The 23,635-nt window shown below is 43.6% G+C and overlaps 1 protein-coding gene across 1 annotated transcript in view; it reads left to right on the top strand.

Annotated features, from left to right (window-relative positions):
* SLC9A9 (solute carrier family 9 member A9) overlaps window positions 1-23,635 on the top strand; it is a 1,175,932-nt gene that overhangs the window by 649,503 nt on the left and 502,794 nt on the right. Inside the window, exon 12 of the mRNA XM_073579113.1 lies at window positions 20,499-20,652. Coding sequence (XP_073435214.1) covers window positions 20,499-20,652 — 154 coding nt within the window. The remainder of the gene's footprint in view (window positions 1-20,498; window positions 20,653-23,635) is intronic.

The raw sequence follows: 23,635 nt of genomic DNA, 5'->3' as shown, positions 1-23,635 counted from the left end.
TGTATTTAAACCAACACTTCCCCATAAAATAGTTTTTAATGATCGGCAAAGTCATAAAATGCTACGAAATCTGACCCAAAGATCTATCTGTAACATCCTCATTGGGATCATATTTAATGTAATGTGAGACAATAAACCTAACTCCATTGCACAATTATCTACATGTATGGAAGAATCCAACCTAACCATAAAGAGGCGCTTTCTACCGACTATCTTAGCTGCATGCACAGAAGCTAAATGACTGGCTGCTCTGTTGGGTCGGTAATGAAATGCACAGACTTATTTTCCGGGTTTTTATTCATCATCCTTATTCATATTTAATGTTGCATGCGCCACCATTGTGAAGCCTTTCAGGCACTTTGCGCACACTGATCCGATATCTGCCTTTTAATAGCCGCTGTTTCATTTATCTGCATTGGTGTCTGGCAGCTATGTTCAAGGCTTTAAAAGGTTGAAATCTGTCTTTATCAACGACCTGCAGTCTTCTATTATTTTCTCTTAGCATTCCCTTGTCATTCTCTACTGTCTGGCCTTGCACTTTGTTTCTCTCCGAAGCTCTTTGTTTGTCACTTTCAGAATCTCAGCCAGGAGAACCTTCCCAACCTTCTCGCTCGCTCTTTAAATAATGCCATGCACCACAGAGTGCATCAGCAGTGATGGCTATTTAACATGACTTTACCATTTCACAATCAATTCTGCGGCCATTATACCTTTCATCACTTTTCTTGACCTTCTACGTGATACACATGTGATGGCTAGAAATAGACAAGATATTATTTTTGCGCTTTGCAAACACCAATATATCATTTACAGCTGGTAGCCATTTGCTGATGAAAGGACATTTTTGTGAAATGGTCAGCAGTATGAGAAATTGCATAACAGCACAGAGTGGAAGGTGAATCATTTCATATTAATAAATTGGGAAGGATATCACTATACCAAATAGACCAGAGTGTATACAAGGAGCAAAAGGGGACCTACAGCAAAAAATCAAAATGGGCTGCTCTCCTTGCATACCACCTTCTACTTGAGAGAAAGGTGGCATGACTATCAGGCTGGATTTTTTTCGTTCTTTTGCCTCCTCTTACAAGTGTCTTTTTTCACCTTTTTTCGTTGAGGCTCAGTAGGGGTGGTACATTTAACTACAAACAGTCGTTTCTGAGCCTGCTGCAGTTTGGTTTCAGGAGACAAATGAGAGGTATATTAGGCAATATTTTCAATTTTCATATTGAGGCTAGAAAAGCTAAAGTAGAAAAAGTTTCAGACACTATGTCCTACACCTAGCTTTGTCCAAAATAAATGAGTTTGTCACTTTGCCAAAATCCACATGCTCCTCTGAACTTACTGTTGCTTTCCATTGTCATTTTGTCTTTCCTTTACAAAGATATGCCCTTTTTGGCACAAAATGTGCTCGTGGTCCAAGATGGCATCTCACAAGAGCTTAAAGGGAATCTGTCACTACATTTGACCTATCTAAACTATTAATATGGGCATACAGATTATAGACTGCTGAAAAGAGTGATACCTCAATGTCTCATATCAGATGCCTTGTTGCTGATAAATCATCTTTTATCCATTTAAGGCTATGGGGAGGACGTTGCCCAGAAGATAACTGTGGAGGAAACAGGATCCGTTCCTCTCACGTCACCAATGTGACGTAACTACACAGGCACAGCTCTCCGGCACCCCCTTTGTCTCTCAGGTCAGTAAGGGAACTGCACCTAGAGCAAATGGCCACCGGGGAGGATGTCCTGTTACCCGCTGGGCATTTTAACATTCGTAATCAGAGTAAAAGCATCAGCCCAAGATTAATTTTATGGTTTAATTGCCTTAAGGGCGCACTAGATAATTACAGAAATATACAGTAAGCTATACAATGGAAGTACAGTGGATTTGCAGTCAGAGTAAAATATAAAAATAAGGGTACAAGAATTAGAGATATTAAGCTGGAGGTCAATTTACCAGATTGTAGGTTGCATGTGGGTGCCGGGAGCTCTGCAGTCCACAGGTACAAGAATCTTAGTTGCCGGACAGACCCCAAAGCATGGGCCGCTGCTCCCCTTGGCAGATCTGTCCGCAGTTCCTTCTTAGATCATCATCGTCTGGTTCTTCTGAGAGAGAGACTCTGCCATGGGCTGCTAGTTTTCAAGCACGCTAGGTCGCTCCCCCTGTGTCAAAGGGTGGGCTAATAATCTCCACCCTTTAGCTCCCTGCAGAACTTATTCCCAATATCTAAGAAAGGGGGTAACTTTCGACAGCATGATCGGATCAGGACATGAGAGGTACCAGTGAATGCGGTTTGTTTTGCCTGTCGTGTGGAGAGAAAACATGGCCCCGTTGGGTTGCTGCAGAGGGCCAATCTATGTATCTCAGGCCCCAGAACCCTCACCACCTCAGGAGTTGTACTGCCAGATGCGTGATTTCCTCAGGGTCACTCGGATATTTTTCATGAGTCCATAACTCGAAAGATGTGCTCATAATCCATGATCCTAGCATGGAGTCAGGGCGGCTGGGAGAGACAATGGATGTGTATTTCTGTGTCTAGCTGACAGGTATATTCTAATTGAAGCCCCCAGGCGCCTTCCTGCCCCATGCTGACATGGCTCCTACTCAGCTTTGAAGTTCTGTTTTGGGCCTTATCTCATTATCATACTAAAAGGCCTTGCTATTCAACATTGGAGCCCTAAATCCTGCTTTGTTCATCACAATAACTTTACCTTCGCACTTCATCTTCAAACATCTCGCCTCCTCTCAGTGTCAATCTGTCCCTGTGACATCGGAGACTTAAGAGGAAATCTCTCACGTGATCATTACTGTTCTTTTCTCTCCTCTGCAGTCTTCCGCCTTTGTATAGGCACAGGTTTCAAGTGCCTTCTGCGCAGGGGCCATTCCTAGTGTTCTGCAGTGCTTGCCTAATCAAGCTGGGAACACTGGGAGAGGCACCAGAGCAGGAGACACTTGATGCCAATGCCCATAGAAGGGTGGAAGACTGTGGGGGAAAGGGAGAGAACACTAATGCTCACATGCAAGATTTCCTCTCAACTGGCCAACGTCACAGGGACAGAGTGACAATGATGGTAGGGGAGATATATAGAGATGAAGTTCTGAGGCAGAGTTATCTTGAGCGTCCTCCCCATTGCCTGTAAAAGGTCATTTACATAAATGGATAGAAGAGGAGTTATCATCAACAAGCTATCTGATATGAGACATACAGATATCACTTTTTCAGCAGTTTGCCCATATTAATACTTTAGATAGGTTAAATTTGGTGACAGATTTCCTTTATGGGTTTTCTCTGGGGGCCTGTAGTCCTCCCTCCTTAATAACCGATCAGCTGCATTTGACCCTGGTTGAACAACATAACCTCACACAGTAGTTCTTCCCCTCTATGATGCTGCCTAATCATGCTTGGCAGTGTCTGATCCTGGTTGAACAGTGTCTCACTGTAGCTTTTCCCCTCTAAGAAGCTTCCCAATCATGCTCGTCAGCACCTAAGCATGGTCGAACAGCGTGATCTTGTATAATCATGTTTTTAAACCAGGATCAAATGCGGCCAAGCGTAATTGGGCAGCATCATAGAGGGGAAGAACTACACGACCGCTAGAGAAAAAGGAAAACCGCAGCCTGTCCAGAGAAGCACAGGGATTTTAGCAAGGTACCAAACTAATTTTTTTTTTTACATGTTACAGGAATGAATGTAGGGATATAGGGAAAGGAAAAAAAATTTTCATGGCTTCCCATTAATGATTATGTAAAATGACTTCCCTAGATGTGATATCTGAATCCCGTGCAGCACCTAATGTGTCACAGTCACATTTATTACTCATATAATTGCATCGGTGGTGGAAAAGAACATCATCATACAAAAAGTCACAGTATTAAAGCAGTATGAGCAACACTAATCAGTAGAGAAAGCACATACTGCATATGAATTTGTGAAATATACAACTCAACAAATCTAACATCTAGTATAACAACAGGTTAAATGATGTACTAAGACCTTGAGTGATACATAAATGTTCTGCATATTGTACTTCCTCTAATTATAAGAGTCTGTATATTGTCTGTAATGGCATTTAGTTACAGATCGCTTCTCCTATGGGACTATTTATCTGCCCGTACTGTGGCTAGCTATTGTGTGCTGTGCATTCATGTCTGCCTGTCAAGAATAGGTCATTAACTGGGCTTGGAGAGAAGGAATTGTAGACGTTCATTACCTCCATGTAATATGTCACCTAGTGAAGAAGAGACAGTGCGACTGGTAATGAATCAGGAAATGCTGTGTAATAGACATCGCTCATTATTTTGCTTGTAAGAAATTAAAATAATAGTAGCTGGACATGTGTGATCTGTAAGATGAATCGTGTCTCTGAATCCTGTCTTCAGTCTGTAAGCCCTGAAATACAATTATTTATTTGTGATTAAGACATTACACGGCAGGCGCAGACATAGACAAAACTATTCAGTTTCCGAAAAAATGGTTCTTTCTGTTTTAAGATGCAGTACGACATGGTACAGTATATGTATACAAATAGGACAAACAGCAAAAGATTCAGTATACCCAAAATATCATTACACTGATCAGATCTCCGTCATTGTCCTTGCAAAGAGTTAATATTTTGAATAATGCCAGATGATTTTTTTTGCCTGTCTGTGTTTATATATGTGCCTACATACAGTATATATTTTTAAGTATTCGACCCCCCCCTTGGCTTTTTACCTGTTTTTTACTTTACAACCGGTGTTTAAATATTTTTGTAATCTGATTTGCGTGTGATGCTTCAGCACTAAACAATCTAAAGGGGGTTTTACACATAGCGATATCGCTAGCGATATCGCTATAACGTCACCGATTTTGTGACGTTATAGCGATATCACTATGTGTGATACTTACCTCCGACTGGCTTCCCCGCTGTCCATCGCTGATCGCGCGAGAATGTCGGCTCCATTTCTCGTCGTCAGCTTCCTGCAGAGGCTTCCTGCTGTGACAACGAGCGACGCGTGGAGGCGGGCGGGAGGACGTCAGGATCGCTGTGTGTGAAAGGTGAGTATCGTGCGCTGCGTCGCTGTTGCATCGCTGTGAGATCTGCCTGTGTGACAGCTCACTAGCGATCATTTAGCGATGCACCAGCGATCCTGACCGGGTCGGATCGCTGGTGCATCGCTAAATGTAAAGGGGCCTTAAGTTAGTGAACTGAGAAAAATATAGGCATAAATTAAATTTATGGGATGAAACGGCAAAAAATTAGCATGTGCACATGTATTCTGTCCATTTTCGATGAAGCCCCTAAAATTTTTTGGTGCAACCAATTCGTTTCATATGTCACATGCTTAGCTAAAGGAAGTCAACTTGTGTGCAATCGTGTGTCTTATGGTCTGTCAATATATGCACACCTTTTCTGAAAGGCCACAGAGTCTGCAACACCATTAACCAAGAGGCACCACTAAGGCCTGTTTCACATTTCAGTTTTTTGACGTTAGTCAAAATCCGCCAGAGTGTGAAAAAACGGATCCGTTTCCATTTTGCCACAAACGGATGCCACCGGATCATTTTTTTGACGGATCCGCTTTAGCGTCAAGTGCATGAAATTTAAATGAACACGACTCTGGAAAAAGGAGAAAGAGAGAGATGCCAGAACAGTTTTCGGGGTTAAATTTAATGAAAGGAAAACCTTCCGGGCATGCACAGTATAAAACGGTGGATCCGTTGGCGGATTCTGTCAAATAACGGTTGGCAACGGATCCGTCGCCCATTGGCGTCCATTATAACGCATGGCGGACAGCGACAGATCCGTTGCTTTCCGTTGTTTTAACACAGACAAAAAAAGTTTCATTGTCCGTCCACCCCAGACAGCAGACACCAAAATTATGATGGATTCGTCAAAAACGGATGACCATCCGTCAAAATCCGCCGCTAATGCAAGTCAATGGGAAAAAAAAGGATCCACCAAAAAAATGGTGGATCCGTTTTTTTGGCAAAACAGCGGATTTTGACTGACGTCAAAAAACTTAAGTGTGAAACAGGCCTAACCAAACAACACCATTAAGACCAAGGAGATCTCCAAGCAAGTCAGGGACAAAGTTGTTGAGAAGTACAAGTAAGTGTTGGGTTATAAAAAATATCCCAATCTCTGATTATCCTCTGGAGCAACATCAAATCCATTATCATCAAATGGACAGAACATGGTTTGACAACAAACCTGCCAAGAGAGGACTGCCCACCAAAACTATCATCCCGAGCAAGGAGGACATTAATCAGAGAGGCAGCAAAGAGACCAAAGGCAACCCTGAAGGAGCTGTAGAGGTCCTAAGCAGAGACTGAAGTATCTGTCCATACAAACACAATAAGGCAAATACTCCATAGAGGTGGCCTTTTTGGAAGAGTGGGAAAACATTTATTTGCACACAAATTTTAGGGCTCATTTTGAGTTTGTCAAATGTATTGAAGAAGGTACTGTGGTCAACTGAGACTGAAATTTAACTTTTTGGCCACCAGGGTAAACTCTATGTCTTGTGCCAAACCAGCACTTCTCATCATTCCAAGAACACCATCCCTAAAATGAACAATGGTGGCAGCATCATTCTGATGGGCTGTTTTTTGGCAGCAAGGAAAGAGAAAATGGTCCGAGTCGAGAGAAAGATGGATAGTGCCAAATACAAGGAAATTCTTGAGCACTGTTTGCTGTCAGTCTTTTGAGATCGGGACAGAGGTTCATCTTCCAACAAAACAATGGAACAATGCATACTGCTAAAGCAATACTCGAGTGGTTTAAAGGGGAAATGTGCAATGTTTTGGAGTGACCTAATCAAAACCCAGATCTTAATCCAATTGAGAATCTGTGGTGAGAATGTGGTGAGATTGCTGTTCACCAGAGGAAACCATTGAACTTGAAGGAGCTGTAGCTGTTTTGCCTTGAGGAATGGGCAAAAATCCCAGTGGCAAGATGTGAAAAGCTGATAGAGACTTTTTCAAAACAACTTGCAGCTATAATTGCCACATATTGAGGCTCTAGAAAGTACTGACTTTAGGGAATCAATAGTTATGCACACTGAAGTTTTCAGATATTTTGTTCTATTTGTTCGCTTCACATTAAAAAAAAAAATTCACAGCTGTAGATATGTTCTTTACATGAACTGATGCAAACTCTAAAAAAAAACAGTGAAATTCCAGAAAATGAATACTTGACACCCGGACACCCCCCATCCCATAACGGTAAGGCATATACGCATTTGGGAGAAAAATGTGTCTTATAATAAGTAAAATATATATATACACACATATACACATACACACACAGTACTTTCACAAGCCACTGTGTGTATGTGTATATGTGTGTATATATATATTTTACGGATTATAAGACACATTTTTCCCCCAAATGCGTATATGCCTTACCGTTATGGGATGGGGGGTGTCCGGGTGTCTCTGGGTGCCCGGCGGTTACTGACCGATGCTGCGGGTGTCTCTGGTGCCCAGCGGTGCTATGGGAGTTCCCTGTGCGGTGGTTTCCAGAAAATGGCCACCGGGGGCGGCACATGTGCAGATGGAGATCTCTGGCCCAAGTGTTATGAATGAGTCACCGGAGGAGGAAAAAACAAAAATGCAAGCTAAGTCCAGAAAACCAGAGAGGTTGGTAGCTAGCGGATTGCAGACCCCTGATCCTATTCACAACAACTAACAGTAGCCGTGGAGCGTTCCTACGGTGGTCCTAGATGCCTCTTCACAGCCGGAGAACTAAATAAGCCTAAAGAAAGAAAGGGGAAATCTAAACTGCCCCAGAGCAGACCCCAAAGCAATAGACAGCCCCCAACATGTATTGTCGGTGAAAACAGATGAAAACACAAACACAGACAGAAAGACAGGCATAGCAAACGATGGGGCCCAACTAACTAGATAGGAAAGGACAGAAAAGATGCTGGCTGCAATCCGCAAAAACCCTACCAAAAATGTTCCAACACGTCTGATAGGAAAAATGGCCCTGAAGTCACTAGACTTCAAAATCCCTAAATCAGCACTCCGATATATTCTGAAGACAGAGCAAAAGAGACTTAACCGATCAGGGACAGAAATGGAAATTCAGCAGAGCCCCAGCCAGGGCTGGCAGAACACAAAACTAAGCAAATCAGACAAAATCTCATGGAACAATAACAGAGCAAAACTTAGCTTTAGAAGACAGGAACTGAACTGGAGGCCAGAGCTCAGAGCAGAGAAATCACCAGCAACCCTACAGGGCGTCGGCTGCCTTATATCCACTCAGAGATTCCGGATGTCCAATCGCAATCCACCTGTTCAGGTGACAGGTTTCTCCCATCCAAATCTGTTTCACCACCTCCTTTCACCAGCAGAGGGAATTCATCGGACATCAAAGGTGAACGAGAAAGTGAGCTCACAACACCAAGATCTCTAGAGATGAGATCTTGGCGCTGAAATCTCATCTCCCAAGATCTTGGTGCCGAGATCTCTAACTGCACATGTGCCGCATCCTGGTGGCCATTTTCTCGAAGTCCACCGCACAGGAAAGCATGGACGAACTGCCGAGGGGCTCTGACCTTTCAAAAAATGTCAGCAGAGCCCACCCGCAGCAACGGAGACACCAGCATCACCAGAAACACCCGCAGCCCCGCCAGAGGCGCCAGCATCACCGAAGACACCCCCACAGCACGTGAGCCCCCTGCAGCACAGGAGTCCCCCGCAGCACATAAGCCCCCCACAGCACAGGACACCCCGCAGCACAGGTATTCACACTCTCAACCCTATGCCAGGGGTTGGGCACCATCTGATAACACACAGAGCCAACATGGCTTTAAATTGATTCGAATGTGTGGCTCATGCTTGCTCACACGAGGGTGACCTAATACCTCCAAGAATCTGCCCCTATTTTTGGGTACCGATTTTCATTTTTGCTATTTATTTGAAGGCGGCAAAGTTCCTGCCGCATTGACACTCGCAATGTTAGCTTCTGACTGGGCCATCAAGCAATCAAGCAAGGAGGTGTGGCCTAACCAGCAATGTGAGCGGTCGCAGTTCGGAGCTCTCCCGAAGGTAACTTTGCTGGTGACCTGAGACCACGGCTATACAGGGCCCATTAATCACAGGAGCTGGTGAGCGGAAGACCTTGGACCCCAAAGGTGTACCTGGAGCTGAGCGGGACATCAGCATGACCCGTAGACAGCAGAAAGATGCTGGCATCGCCAAGGGCTGCAGGATCCAAGATGGCGCCGAGGCGCTGGAGGAGGCGGCAAAGGAGAACGCTGCTTGTGCAAGGAGGATGTCAGCGGCTGCATGCCTGGAAAGGTTTGCAAGAGTGGAGGTGGAGGAGCAGTCAGTAGAGGAGAGGAGGGAGCTGGAGGCAGGGGTTGAAGAGGATGATGAAGATCAGGAGCAGGGCAGGGAAGAGCCTATAGTGTGGGATGGAAGCAGGTCTGGAAGCCCAATTGTGAGTGGAAGAGTTGATGTTTCAAGTGATTTGGCTGGCACTGTTATTACTGAACCCACTTTAAACATGTTTTTGCCATTGTAAACTTTTGTAAGGAGACCCTAACCGCGCTAACTCAGCAGGTTCATGGCTGAGTTGGTGAACATGAGGGCTTCTATGCAAAAATCAGATGCCAGGATTGGAGAAGTGGAGGAAAGAGTTGGTTCTGCAGATCAAATAGTTAAATTGCAAAAGGCGCATAAACAATGTGCTAAATAACTGGCTGAAGTGATTGCTAAAAATGACGATCTGGAGAACCACTCGCGGCGGAACAATATTCGGATAGTGGGAGTTCCAGAAAAGCTGAAGGCTCTGATCCCACTGAATTTATTGAAAAATGGTTATTACAAAAAACTGGTGCTAATGTACTCTCCAAGGTGTTTGTGGTAGAGAGAGCCCACAGAGTACCGCTAAGACCCCTGCCCCCTGGCGCAGCTCCCTGTACTATTCTGGCAAAGATCTTGAATTATCGGGACAGAGACTGTATTTTGAAGGAAGGCTAGGAATGCTAAAGACATGATGATTGATGGTCAGAACGTCTCCCATCTATTCTGATTATTCTGCAGTGGTGCAGAAATTAAAGATGAGGTTTGGCGAAGCGAAAAAGAGACTGAGAGGTTTTGGCATCTCATGTTCTATGCTGTATTCCGCAAAGGTCAGAGTAGTGGCATTTGAAAAGGTCCATTTTTTTCAGTCACCGGAGCAAGTCATGGAGTGGATCGAACGCAATGACAAGCGGCTGAGAGACTTGAGAGATGACTGGGAGGAGCAAGGTTTGAATATTTTTTTTTTCTTTTATGGTTCTGGGCACTTCAGGAGAAAATGTTCTTTCTGGGCTGGAATTGTGGACCGTCAGCTGTTAAGCTGGGACATTGCGTTGAGTTATTATAGCTTACAATGAGTATTGTTATTTGAACTGTACTAAAGGCGGAAGGGGGAAGAGGGGTATATTAATTGTTTTTTACGGTTTATATAAGAGAGTGATTTGGGGGTTTGTTTATTCGTAGTGGCGAGCAGAGGGGCTGAATATAGGCGCTTTTACCCACTATCAGATAGAGAGACGCTAATCTTTGGGGGGTTTGGGTGTTTAGGTGTTGGTAGTTTATGGTTGGTTTGGAGGGAATGTTTGGCAGATTGTGTGGGGTATGGGAGGAGTTTGGTTGGGGGTGGGAGGGTAGGATGCAAGAATTGAAGTTCTTTTGGGTACTAATGCTTGGTATAACTCTTGTTATTGTAAGATGGCTAGACAAGTTAGGATAATTAGCTGGAATATTCGGGGCCTTGCTGATAGGAGTAAGAGAGCGGTTGTTCTGCGGCATGTTTTTTCTTTTAAACCGTCTGTTATTTGTCTAATGGAAACACACCTGGTCAGAGAGAAGATTGGGGTTCTGGCTAGGAGGTGGATTCAGCATTCATATCATGCTACATACTCTAATTATGCAAGGGGGTCTCAGTCCTGGTTCATATGTCGGTGCCATATGAGGAAGTGGAAGTGCGTTTGGATAAGGATGGGCAGTATGTGTATTTAGTATGTCATGTGTATGGGTATGTGTTGTGTTTGGCTGTAGTGCATTTTCTGCCACCATATATGGGCTCGAAACTACAAGAGATCCTGGAACTCACGGGGCACAGAGAGGGGATACTGTTGCTCATAGTTGGGGATAGGAACAATATTCTGCATTAGGAGTTCGATAGACAGGGGGGTGGCATGAGGGACATGGGAAGAGACGGTGAAACTTCCTTTGCAAAACATATTAGATAAGTTAGATTGGTGGATTTGTGGAGAGTTATGAATTTAAATTGTGAGGGGTTACACGTGTTTTTCGGCCTCTCATAACAGTATGTCCCAAATTGATTTGGTGCATGGAAATAGACTTTTGGATGTGTGGGTTAGGAAGGTGGATTATTTACCTAGAGTGGCCTCAGACCATAAACCGTTAGAGGTGGTAATTCAGACTGGATCGGGTAATATGGAACTAAGTGGGGGGGAGGAGAGTTCACCCAGACAGGCTAAGATCTATTGACTTAGAGGGAATTAAGGGGGAGGAGCTATTCTTCCACGCTAACAAAGGGAGTGCACCTGAGGGAATTGTATGGGATGCCTTGAAGGTCTTTGTTAGAGGTCTGTGGATAAGGGATATTTCCAGATGTAAAAATTAATCTAGACGGGAGGAGAGTCGGGCGTTGGAGGATTTGAGGACTGCAGAAAGTGATTCAATGAGCTGGCCCACCCCGGAGATGCAGCAATGCCTAAAGGGGGCCAAAGAGGTTTTGAACAAAATCCATTTTAAAATTGCAAAAAAGAGGCAGGAGTTTCACAGGGTTGTTTTTTATGAAGATGACAAAAAAGTGGGCCACATGCTGTCCTTGATTGCTTCTGCTCAGAGGGGTTCGTCCTGAGGGGAGGTGGTGGAAACAAGGGATATTTTAGGCGTATTTAGGAGGTTTTATATGAAGCTCTACAGTTCTAAACTTTTGGCTTCTAGGGAAGAGATTCTAAGTTTTTTGGAGGATGTGAGGTTGATACAACTTAGTGAGGAAGAGAGGGAAAATTTGGAAAAATCCATAACAGTAGAGTACTAATGGTAACAATACAGTGATATGAGAAGAATCTGCATAACTAATCATATGCAAAATAGTTGAAAGTCAAATTTGTGCATGAGCTAGCCAAGATGATTGTCTATGATATGATGGTAGTCTCAAATTCGAAACAGTAGTGGATGGTGATATATGGAGTCTGACAGTCAAAAGTTTAAAATATTGTTAGCCTTTTGCTCGTCAGTGTAACAGGCCGCACACCTGGGACTGCTGAGGTTTGTCTCTTTGGTAGCGCCAGAGATACACCCTTGATGCCCTTATTGCCAGGGATACACCCAAACATGCCATAATCTCCACCTTGAAACTGTTGGATCAGGAGTTTGTTAGTCTCCTTGTGGGTCTGCTGCTGCTGTATCTGATGTTGCTACAACTGCAGATTGGCCTGGACCAGTTAATTATCAAGCTCCTCCATGCTTTCAGACTGTGTTTGCATTGCTGTAGCTGCCTTTACCCAGCACACTTAATATTTACACCACAATCGCCTGTTCTCTCTGAGACTTCATGGCAGCATTCTCCACCAACTGTAGGTTTCTCCCTCTCAGGTAGGCATTAAGTAGTGTTCACACAGCCACTGGGATCTTGAGTTAAAACAATGTGACATTTATTTGCACTGGTGGCACAGCACCAAAAGAAAACCATAAACACAAAATCCCTAGCCTTGTCCAGGCACTGACTAAAGAAAATAGACCCTGGCTACTCACACACCGCTGACTTGGTCCTCATAGTGTGGTAAAAAACAGCAATTGTTGTCCATAGCAACCAGTGATGCTTGCAGTTTGATGCACACATGGCCTTCTCAGAGAGAGAAATTCTGGCTTGTCTCCCTCTTCAGCACCAACACAAATCCACTCTGGTCAACTTTCCTCAGGTGACTGACTAAGTTAAATATCTAGCCTGGTTATATGCAGAGCCAGTCAGGTGCAAATAATCAGAGCCTGCAGAGCGAGATCTTAACCCTAGTCTAACTGGCTTTACTACATACAACACCCCACCCCCTGCCAAAGTCAGGGGTTGTGCACCATATGTCAGCACACAGGGCTTAAAATTGACCCAAATGTGAGGGTCATGCTTGATGAATCATCAAGTCTGGTACACCAGGGGTAAATCCTAGCTCTATTGGTTCTGATTATTTGCACCTAGCTGAATCAGCTAGTTGCAAATAATCAGAACCAATAAAGCTAGGATTTACCCCTGGTGTACCAGACTTTTTTATAATGTATATAGTTAGGTCCTGAAAAACAGTGAGGAAAATAAGTATTTGATACAAAATTGGCAGTGCAAATTTTTCCACCTACAAAGAATGGAGAGATCTGTATTTTTTTTTTATAGGTACACTTCACCTGTGAGAGACAGAATCCAAAGATAAAAAAAATCACATTGTATGATTTTTAAATAATTAACCCCTTTCCTACATTAGACGTACTATTCCGTCCATGTGACCTGGGACCTAAGTCCCAAGGATGGAATAGTACGTCTAGCACGATCAGCTGCACTCACGGGGGGAGCGCAGATGATCACGGCCGGGTGTCAGCTGATTATCACAGCTGACACCCGGCACTATGTGTCAGGGGCGGTCACGGACCGCCCCCGACACGTTAACCCCTGGCACACTGCAATCAAACACGATTGCAGTGTACCGGGGGTTTACGGAAGCATCGGGAGGGAGGGGGCTCCCTCCGTGCTTCCCTGAGACCCCCACAGCAGCGCGGTGTGCAGCAAATTGTGCTGATGTAAAGTAAACATGTGGGAAATGTTACTTATTAAGTTTTTTGAATGCCATATCTCTGTGATTTAAGAGCATAAAAATTCAAAGTTGGAAAATTGCGAAATGTTCAAAATTTTTGCCAAATTTCCGTTTTTTTCACAAATAAATGCAAGTTATATGAATTAAATTTTACCACTAACATGAAGTACAATATGTCATGAGAAAACATTGTCAGAATCACCGAGATCCATGAAAGCGTTCCAGCGTTATTACCTCATAAAGGGACAGTGGTCAGAATTGTAAAAATTGGCCTGGGCATTAACATGCAAATCACCCTTGGGAATAAAGGGGTTAAAATGCATTTTATTGCATGAAATAAGTATGTGATCACCTACCAGGAATAATTCTGGCTCTCACAGACCTATTAGTTTTTCTTTAAGAAGCCCTCCTACTCTCCATACATTGCCTGTAGTAATTGAACTCGTTACCTCTATAAAAGACACCTGTCCATACACTCAGTCAATCATACTCCAACCTCTCCACCATGGCCAAGTCCAGAGTGCTGCCTATGGATACCAGGGACAAAATTGTAGACCTGCACAAGGCTGTGATAAGCTACAGGACAAGCAATCAGCTTGATGAGAAGGCAAAAACTGTTGGCACAATTATTAGAAAATGGAAGAAACACAAGATGACTATCAATCTTCCTTGGTCTGGGGCTCCATGCAAGATCTCGCCTCAAAGGGTGAGGATACTTCTGAGGAAGGTCATGAATCAGCCCAGAACTATATGGGAAGACCTGATCAATGACCCAAAGAGAGCTGAGACCACAGTCTCAAACATTACCAACAGAAACACAGTACGCCGTCATGGATTAAAATCCTGCAGCGGACGCAAGGTCCTCCTGCTCACCCCAGCACATATACAGGCCTGTTTGAAGTTCACTAATGACCATCTGGAAGATCCAGAGGAGGCAAGAGAGAAGATCTTGTGGTCAGATAAGACCAAAATAGAACTTTTTGGTATCAACTCTTCTCGCCGTCCTTGGAGGAGAAAGAAGGATGAGTACAATTCCAAGAACACCATCCCAACTGTGAAGCATGGTGAAACATTATACTTTGGGGTACTTTTCTGCAAAGGGGACAGGACGACTGCACCGTATTGAAGAGAAGATAGATGGAGTAATGAATTGTGAGATTTTGGCCAGCAGCTTCCTTCCCTCTTTGGAGAGAGCTGAAACAATGTTGGTCAGCGACAGACCTGAGACCTGAATGATCTGAAGAAGATCTGTATGGAAAAGTGGGCCAAAATCCCTGCTGCAGTGTGTGCAAACTTGGTCAAGAACTACACGACCTCTATAATTGCAAGCAAAGGTTTCTGTACCAAATATTAAGTTCTGTTTTCTAATGTATCAAATACCGTATATTCTCGAGTATAAGACAACCCGAGTATAGTCGAGGCCCCTAATTTTGCCACAGAAAACTGGGAAAACTTATTGAGGGTGGTGCTGCACAAGTGTTAATGCTGGCCCAAGAAGATGCTCCATAGATAAATACCCCCATAAAATGCTGCACATGGGTTAATGGTGGCCCAAAAAGATGCTCCATAGATATACAGTATACCACCATATATTGCTGCACAACGGTTAACGGTGGCCCAAGAAGATGCTCCATAGATAAATACCCCCATATATTGCTGCCCCTCCTGCTGCAATTAAAAAAAAATGACATACTCACCTCTTGTTGCTGGGGGTCCAGGTGCCGGTGTCACCACTGGCTCAGGCCCCCCGACACTGGCGATATTTGCCGGTCCCCGTTCCATTGCTGCGAGTCGCTCTGTCTCCCCGGTCTCTGCAGTGACATTCAGCAGAGGGCGCGCACTGACTACGTCATCGCGACCACTGCTGAACGTCACAGAGGACACGGAGGATAGAGCTGCCGCAGCAATAGAACGGGGACAGCTGAATATGGCTCCCCCGTCATACTCACCCCCTCCTGGTGCAGGTCTCTACAGCCCCTCTTCTCCCATGGTCTCAGCGCCGCAGATCTTCCAGGTTTCAGCGGTCACGTGGTGCCGCTCATTAAAGTCATGAATATGCGCATATCCATGACTTTAATGAGCGGTACCACATGACCGCTGAATGCAGGAAGAGCTGTGGCACCGAGACCATAGGAGAAGAGGGGCTGCAGAGACAGTGTGCAGGAGGGGGTGAGTATGATCTCTGACACCCTGCTCCCCCTCCCCCGCTGACTCCTGTAAATGACTTGAGTATAAGCCAAGAGGGGGACTTTCAGCCTCATAAAATGGGCTGAAAATCTTGGATTACACTCGAGTATATACAGTATTTCATTCAATAAAATGCTAATTAATTTTAGAATTAATTATGTAAAAATCATACAATATGATTTTCTGTATTTTTTTAAGATTCTATCACTCACAGCTGAAGTGTACTTGCGATAAAAATTAGAGACCTCTACATTCTTTGTTGGTGGGAAAACTTGCAAAATCGTCAATGTATCAAATACTTATTTTACCCATTGTATTTGTTCAGTGACACAAGTTTTGGTGTTTTAGATATTGCTCAAAACCTATTCAAGAAAGAGTTATGTTTATCAATATGGACTTAAAATGTAGACTCCCAGCTTTAGAGCTCATACTCACATGCGAGAAACTCGTACGAGTCTTGCACGTCAATACCCGGCACTGCATAGAAATACATGCAGCTGAATGCTCCGATCCGAGTGCCGGCGGCAGTGCCGGGTATTGATGTGCGAGACTCGTCCGAGTTTCTCGCGTGTGAGTTTGAGCCCTTAATTTGAGAGTATTCCCATCCTTATTGGAGTAAAGGTTTAGGAATTACAGCTCTTTAATATGTGCTGCCTCTTTTTCAACGGACCAAAAGTAATTGGACAATTATCTAAAAATCTCTTTAATGGGCTGCATGGGCTTTTACCTTAATAATTCACCGACAATTAGGCAGGTAAAAGGTCTTCAGTAAAGTGAGTGGAGCTGTGAGCAGTAATTGTAGCCGCTCCATGCATGCCCCCACGACTCTATGCCAGTGGCTCTCGGATTAGATAAATTAATTTTCTCTGAGTAGCTGCACTTTTAGTAAGGCGGCTTGGCACAATGCCTTATACAATAGCATAACACTATTAGAGAATAATATATAATATAGAATAGCATAACACTATTTATCTGCAGATTAAATTAAAATCTGCAGGTGTACAGTGTTTTCTAAGGTGTCCTGGTCCCTTTGAAAAGTCCTTCCAAAAAAACAAGAGATATCCAGAATCCCTGTTATCTACTGGCCCATTTACACTGGTCAATTTCAGGCCTGTAACTACCACTGATGGACTAAATGCAAGTCATTTGGCATTCTTTTACCGGGCCATTAATGAAGATTGGAAGGGAACAATCCCTAATTCAATAATCTTGTATAAGAGGATAATGTTATCGGCAACACATCTCCTGCTTACACATGGACGATGTGCTGTTAAATTATTTCTATGCTGGCATAAAAATAAAATCGCCATCGAACAATTCTTTTTCCTTGTTCATTGGGTGATTGCCAGAATGTTCACACGGGCTGATAATCGGGTTTGAGTGTTCCTACAAACACTCATTCACATATAATTGATTCATCTAAAAAGACTTTACTCTTTCAATTTTTAATCCTTAAAGGAAAGGTGCCGCAATTTTATATAATTTGCAAAAAAAGAGTAAGTAACAAAACATGTTGTTACAGCAAATGTTGTACTAACTAGGATTTATGGTTTGTTTGTAATAATGTTATAATGTAGCCACTGGGCGCTGCCATCTTGATTTGCAGATCTGTGGAGTACTCATACAGTCTTCAAATATGGCCGTCCCTGGAAATAGGAGACTGCGGTCGGCTCCCGACCCCACCATGCAGCCTCATTAGCAGTGAACTGGGCACGCCCCTGTGGGCTGCACCATTCACTGCTGTAGGTGTGGCTGGGCGCCATTTTACTGTAGCCCAGTGCTATCTGCTCATTCTGCTGAGCTCCACTTTCTGCACTGTGCTTCCTGCTCCTGCTCCACTGTCCTCCTGCTCTGTCTCCGCCTCCTCACTCACACACAGCCCCAGTGATCTCCGGTAATCTGACACCTTTGCTTTTATGAGAGCTTTTATGGCTGTCTGAGGAGGACAGTGACATATACAGCCCATAGTCTAGTGTATAATTGGGGGGGGCTGGAAGTTTCACCAGTGTGGGCATATCTGTAATACTGTCTGGTGTGATAGTCTGCTGAGCGGTGTATCTAATCCTCTCCTGTGTGATACTGACTGCTGAGCTGTGTATCTAATCCTCTCCTGTGTGATACTGACTGCTGAACCGTGTATCTAATCCTCTCCTGTGTGATACTGACTGCTGAGCCGTGTATCTAATCCTATCCTGTGTGATACTGACTGCTGAACCGTGTATCTAATCCTCTCCTGTGTGATAGTGACTCCTGAGCCGTGTATATAATCCTATCCTGTGTGATACTGAACTGTGTATCTAATCCTCTCCTGTGTGATAATGACTGCTGAGCTGTGTATCTAATCCTCTCCTGTGTGATAGTGACTGCTGAGCCGTGTATCTAATCCTCTCCTGTGTGATACTGTCTGCTGAGCTGTGTATCTAATCCTCTCCTGTGTGATACTAACTGCTGAGCTGTGTATCTAATCCTCTCCTGTGTGATACTAACTGCTGAGCTGTGTATCTAATCCTCTCTTGTGTGATACTGACTGCTGAACCGTGTATCTAATCCTCTCTTGTGTGATACTGTCTGCTGAGCCGTGTATCTAATCCTATCCTGTGTGATACTGACTGCTGAGCTGTGTATCTATTCCTATACTGTGTGATACTGTCTGCTGAGCCGTGTATCTAATCCTATCCTGTGTGATACTGTCTGCTGAGCCATATAGCTAATCCTATCCTGTGTGATACTGACTGCTGAGCCGTGTATCTAATCCTATCCTGTGTGATACTCTGCTGAGCTGTGTATCTAATCCTCTCCTGTGTGATACTGACTGCTGAGCCGTGTATCTAATCCTCTCCTGTGTGATACTGTCTGCTGAGCCATGTACCTAATCCTCTCCTGTGTGATACTGTCTGCTGAGCCATGTACCTAATCCTATCCTGTGTGATACTGTCTGCTGAGCCGTGTATCTAATCCTCTCCTGTGTGATACTGACTGCTGAGCCATGTACCTAATCCTATCCTGTGTGATACTGTCTGCTGAGCCGTGTATCTAATTCTCTGCCATGTGATACTGCTCTCCTGAAATACTCTGTGCTGCTGTCACCCTGCTGGTTTTATGTGTGATCTACATGGTGGTATTGCGTATGATCTATATGGCGGCATTGTGTGTGAAGTATATGGCGGTGGTATTTGTGATCTGCTAAAAGGGGACCCATTCTAGGGTTTTATACACATGGATGGACCGTCTGGTTGTCTGCTCCACAGGAACCCAGGAAACATTTCTGCTGATTGGTGACCTGTTCTGATCCAGACTTTACATGAAAAGACAGTCAGTATAACTTTGCAGGCCCCATGAAAATGGCTGCTCACTGTGTTCCTAAATGTCATCCTCTCTTTTCCCTTAGCAAGCACCCAGTAGGGGCGGAGAGGATTGACACCACACCCATGTCAGCAGATTCCGCCCATACAGTATCCATTTTAGGGCATGATCATATATCAAAATCAAACATCATGGACACTGTACGCCCATAATTACTGCAGGACAGTAATGTGAGCTAGTTGTACACTAGGTTTGTGTGCCAAATTTCAGTATCTGCTCCCCCTAGTGTTAACAAGTAGAAATGCCAAACTTTTTAAAATTATTTTTCATATTTTACAAAATTAAAAACAAATGATATTTTTTAAGAAAATGTAAACATTAATTCTTTACATTTTTTCAATTGCTGAAAAAAAATTTTTGGGATGGCACCTTCCCTTTAAGGATGAAAACTCTCTTTCTCGTAACACCGATAGGGATCTACCCTGTAAGTCAATGTCCAAACCATTAAAGAGCCTTGAAAAATCGCAAAGTATTTCCACCAAACCAGAGACAACCATTTGTAGGCAGCTTTTTCTAATATATTTAGCAAATTATCGTAGCTTTTAAGATATACAGGTTGTTGCTATTAATGTTTCATGGCTTTTAAATGTCAATGACTTAGTAGAGGGCAGTTACCGGGTATCGCTATAGAGATCGTAGTCTCTTCCTTCTGAAGCAGATATAATTTGCATGCTAAGCAATTAAATACTTATAACTAAATGAGCGTTTAGTCTTAAGGGTTGTACCCTACTTTAAAAAGCAGACTTAATGATACCAGGGTGGTGTAGAAAAATTTAAAAAAACTTAGTTTTGGGACTGGTCCTGTTCCTCCACATTTGGTACAATGTCTTCTGGCATTAAAATTATTCAGAGGGTGTCATGTGACTATCGAGTGGCCACTGATTGGCTGCACCCTTCACATTTCGTATGAACTGGAAAAGAGATGTTTCTTCCTGTTTGGACAAGCTGGGCATGTTGATGCTAGGGGACCGATGGGGGACACAGTACTGAGTGCAGGGGATTGGTGCCACTCCAGAGAAGTTTTGTTTTTATTATTATTCTTAAACCACCCAAAATGTGATTTATTTATTTTTTTAAATCACATAATGTCACATTTTGAACGCATAATTATACACAATTTCTTCCTACAGGTTTACGTGGTGCCATAGCTTTTGCACTTGCTATTCGAGATACAGATTCTCAGCCGAAACAGATGATGTTCACCACAACGTTGTTGGTCGTCTTCTTCACAGTGTGGGTTTTTGGAGGTGGCACGACACCAATGCTGACATGGCTCCAAATCAGGTTAGTTATGCACAATTAGATATGCAGATAGTGGGAGACTAAATATGATTTTCATCTTTACTCTAAGCAGTGAATATTGTTAATATACAGGTATGTGATCTTTGTAACTATACAGAAAGGCTAAAGTCAATTCTAAGGATAGATATTTTCTCTTGTACTGCCTAGACTATGGTGTGCCATAAATCCTGTATTTGTACCTTTAAACCGTATAATCTGCTAAGTGGGATAATTTACCAGAATATTTGGGGAATGCTGGACTCATTGTGCATAAAAAGGCCCACTTCTCAAACTCAGTATACATAGTTTATCCTCCAAAGCTTTGCTGTTGAGTAATGTAGCCCTTTTCAGTAAATGTTAAAGACTGGAACAGACACTATTCTCTGTACAGAAGGAGAAGGGCCTCCATTTAGGTTCATGATTGGCAAGTTGTAGGAGCGATGGTAATTATCATTTTATAAAGTTTACTCCCAGTGAAGAACCAGGAGAAAAGAACAGAAGTAAAGTCAATAAAGCAAAGAAAGGAACCAGGATTAGTAGTCAACTGAAGACAAGAACATGTGAGACCAAGCACTCAGTGTACACAACGTTACTCCGGAGACTAAAAGAAGTCAGGAGAAGATTTGAGGGAAACACTTTTACAAAATATACCATATATTTTGGACTGTAGGATGCACATCACTATAAGATGCAGCCCAGGTTTACATAGCAGAATATAGTAAAAACGTACCGTATTTCCTACTAATTAAAACTTTTCTATATGTGTAAAGAGGTGAAATGGTCAATATCACTATTTTTCATTCTCTAGAGTAGAATAGGGAGATAATAGATCTTTTGTTAGTGTTTCTCTGCAGCTTGTACAGTCATAGCTAAAAATGTTGGCACCCTTGAAATTGTTCCAGAAAATGAAGTATTTCTCCCTGAAAAATATTACAATTACACACGTTTTGTTATACACATGTTTATCTCCTGTGTGTGTATTGAAACAACACAAAAAAAACAGGAAAAAAGGGAAATTAGACATAATTTCAAACAAAAATTGTGAGTAAACAACTTTATTTTAAGCATAACAGATGTGCGCAATCTGAAAATGACACCTGAAACCAGATAAAAAGGTAACGGTCTGAGGACTTGAGAATTAAATTTGTTGAACAGTATCAACAATCTCAAGGTTCCAAGTCCATCTCCAGAGATCAACAAATATGAACCTAGCACTCAACTTAAAGGTATTTGTAAGGCGGTTTATTGTAGTACACGAAAAAAGACGTTTCGGTCAATGTGACCTTCTTCAGTTACGTGTGGTATATAGATTGTGTAGAGCTTATAGGCATCTATCAGAAAGGACGATGATGCTTTAGGCATTGAGGAGAATGATCTCTCTAAGGTAATGAGCTTGTCAGTATATAGGAGAGGGGCAAACGTGCCTCCAGATGCGGTGTCCATGAGATGGCCGGTGTCCACCGCATCTGGAGGCACGTTTGCCCCTCTCCTATATACTGACAAGCTCATTACCTTAGAGAGATCATTCTCCTCAATGCCTAAAGCATCATCGTCCTTTCTGATAGATGCCTATAAGCTCTACACAATCTATATACCACACGTAACTGAAGAAGGTCACATTGACCGAAACGTCTTTTTTCGTGTACTACAATAAACCGCCTTACAAATACCTTTAAGTTGAGTGCTAGGTTCATATTTGTTGCTTTAACGGTTTGGGAACCTAACCTTAGCACCATCTTGAGTTGTGCTCACGGTGTTCTTTCTATACGCATCTCCAGAGATCTTGATGTTCCTTTATCCACGGTGCACAACATAATAAAGAAGTTTACAACCTATGGAACTTGGACTTCGCTGCTGGCTTTTGGGTCAAAGACCTTAAGCCGCGAGTCTTGTGATGGGTCGGGCACATGACGTCATGCACCATATTCATCCAACCTTCTCACAGCAAATTATACTGATTTGCTCCTTATGTGATGCATCACATAACATTTCAGTGGATACACACCAATACTTAATGTCCATCATCACCCTCCCTGACACACTCCATGAGGAAGTGTTATGAAAAGCATATCAGGATAAAGTAGTGTGTGGCAAGCTGTGCAACAGCCCACACAACCCAGGCTCCTGATTTCTGGTAAACAATCCCCTACACTTTATGATGATTGCGCTACTCCTCTAAGCACAGTCAATTTAATTGGCCGCTGGCCTGCATAAGATGATAGTAGTGTTTCTATGTTAGGCGTCGGGTTCTTGCCTCTGAACAGCAGAAATTCCGGGCCTTGCTCTCTGCAGCCTCCCATTCCTCCAGCCGCAGAGGAGCCTGCTCAGCAGAGACGTCGTTCCCAGCATCTTGCTCAGTCTACTTCTGTTGGCTTGGTTACTGCTGCCAAACAGGGTCCAGCTATGGTAACCTGCAACAGCCAGCAGCGAGCAGCTCTTGGGACTAAGTCCTTATTTCGGCCCACTGAGCATGCCCGTGGGAAGTCCTCTCATTGGAGCTCTGAGGTCACATGCTCAGGTCCTATTGCTGCTCCAATTAGTCCACTAGGAAGGTCCCGGAAGGACGTTGCTATAAAAGGTTTGCATGGCCGCTCGGCCATGCGCTAGTTTAGTCTCATAATGTTTGTTGGTATGTGTGATGATGGATGCATGAATCTGGTGAATAACTCATTAAATTACCCCCTCCTTTGATACGCATGAGTTAGGGTATTTGAGTCCGCACCAACAGGTGGCTATGCTTCCGCCACCGTGCTCCTAGCACTCGCACACTAGCATCCATTGGTGTCGCCCACTGCTGGGCACTATCAAACCGCTGCAAGTGTTAGCGGCACTGTGCACACTTGCACGCGTTAGCTATTATAGTGACTCTTGCTGGCACCGCAGTCGCGGCGCCGAGCGCTAGTGGTCTAGACGGATTCCAGTCCTGCGGTCTAAAGGCCGAGTCCTGTAACCTTACGCTATGCGCTCCTTCTGCCAAGTCCTGTGG

The sequence above is a fragment of the Dendrobates tinctorius genome, unplaced genomic scaffold (assembly GCF_039654945.1).
Source record: "Dendrobates tinctorius isolate UK_male_01 unplaced genomic scaffold, ASM3965494v1 ptg000060l, whole genome shotgun sequence".
Lineage (NCBI taxonomy): Eukaryota > Metazoa > Chordata > Amphibia > Anura > Dendrobatidae > Dendrobates > Dendrobates tinctorius.
The sequence above is the reverse complement of the archived record's forward strand: the minus strand, read 5'-3'. Positions and strand labels throughout refer to the sequence as shown.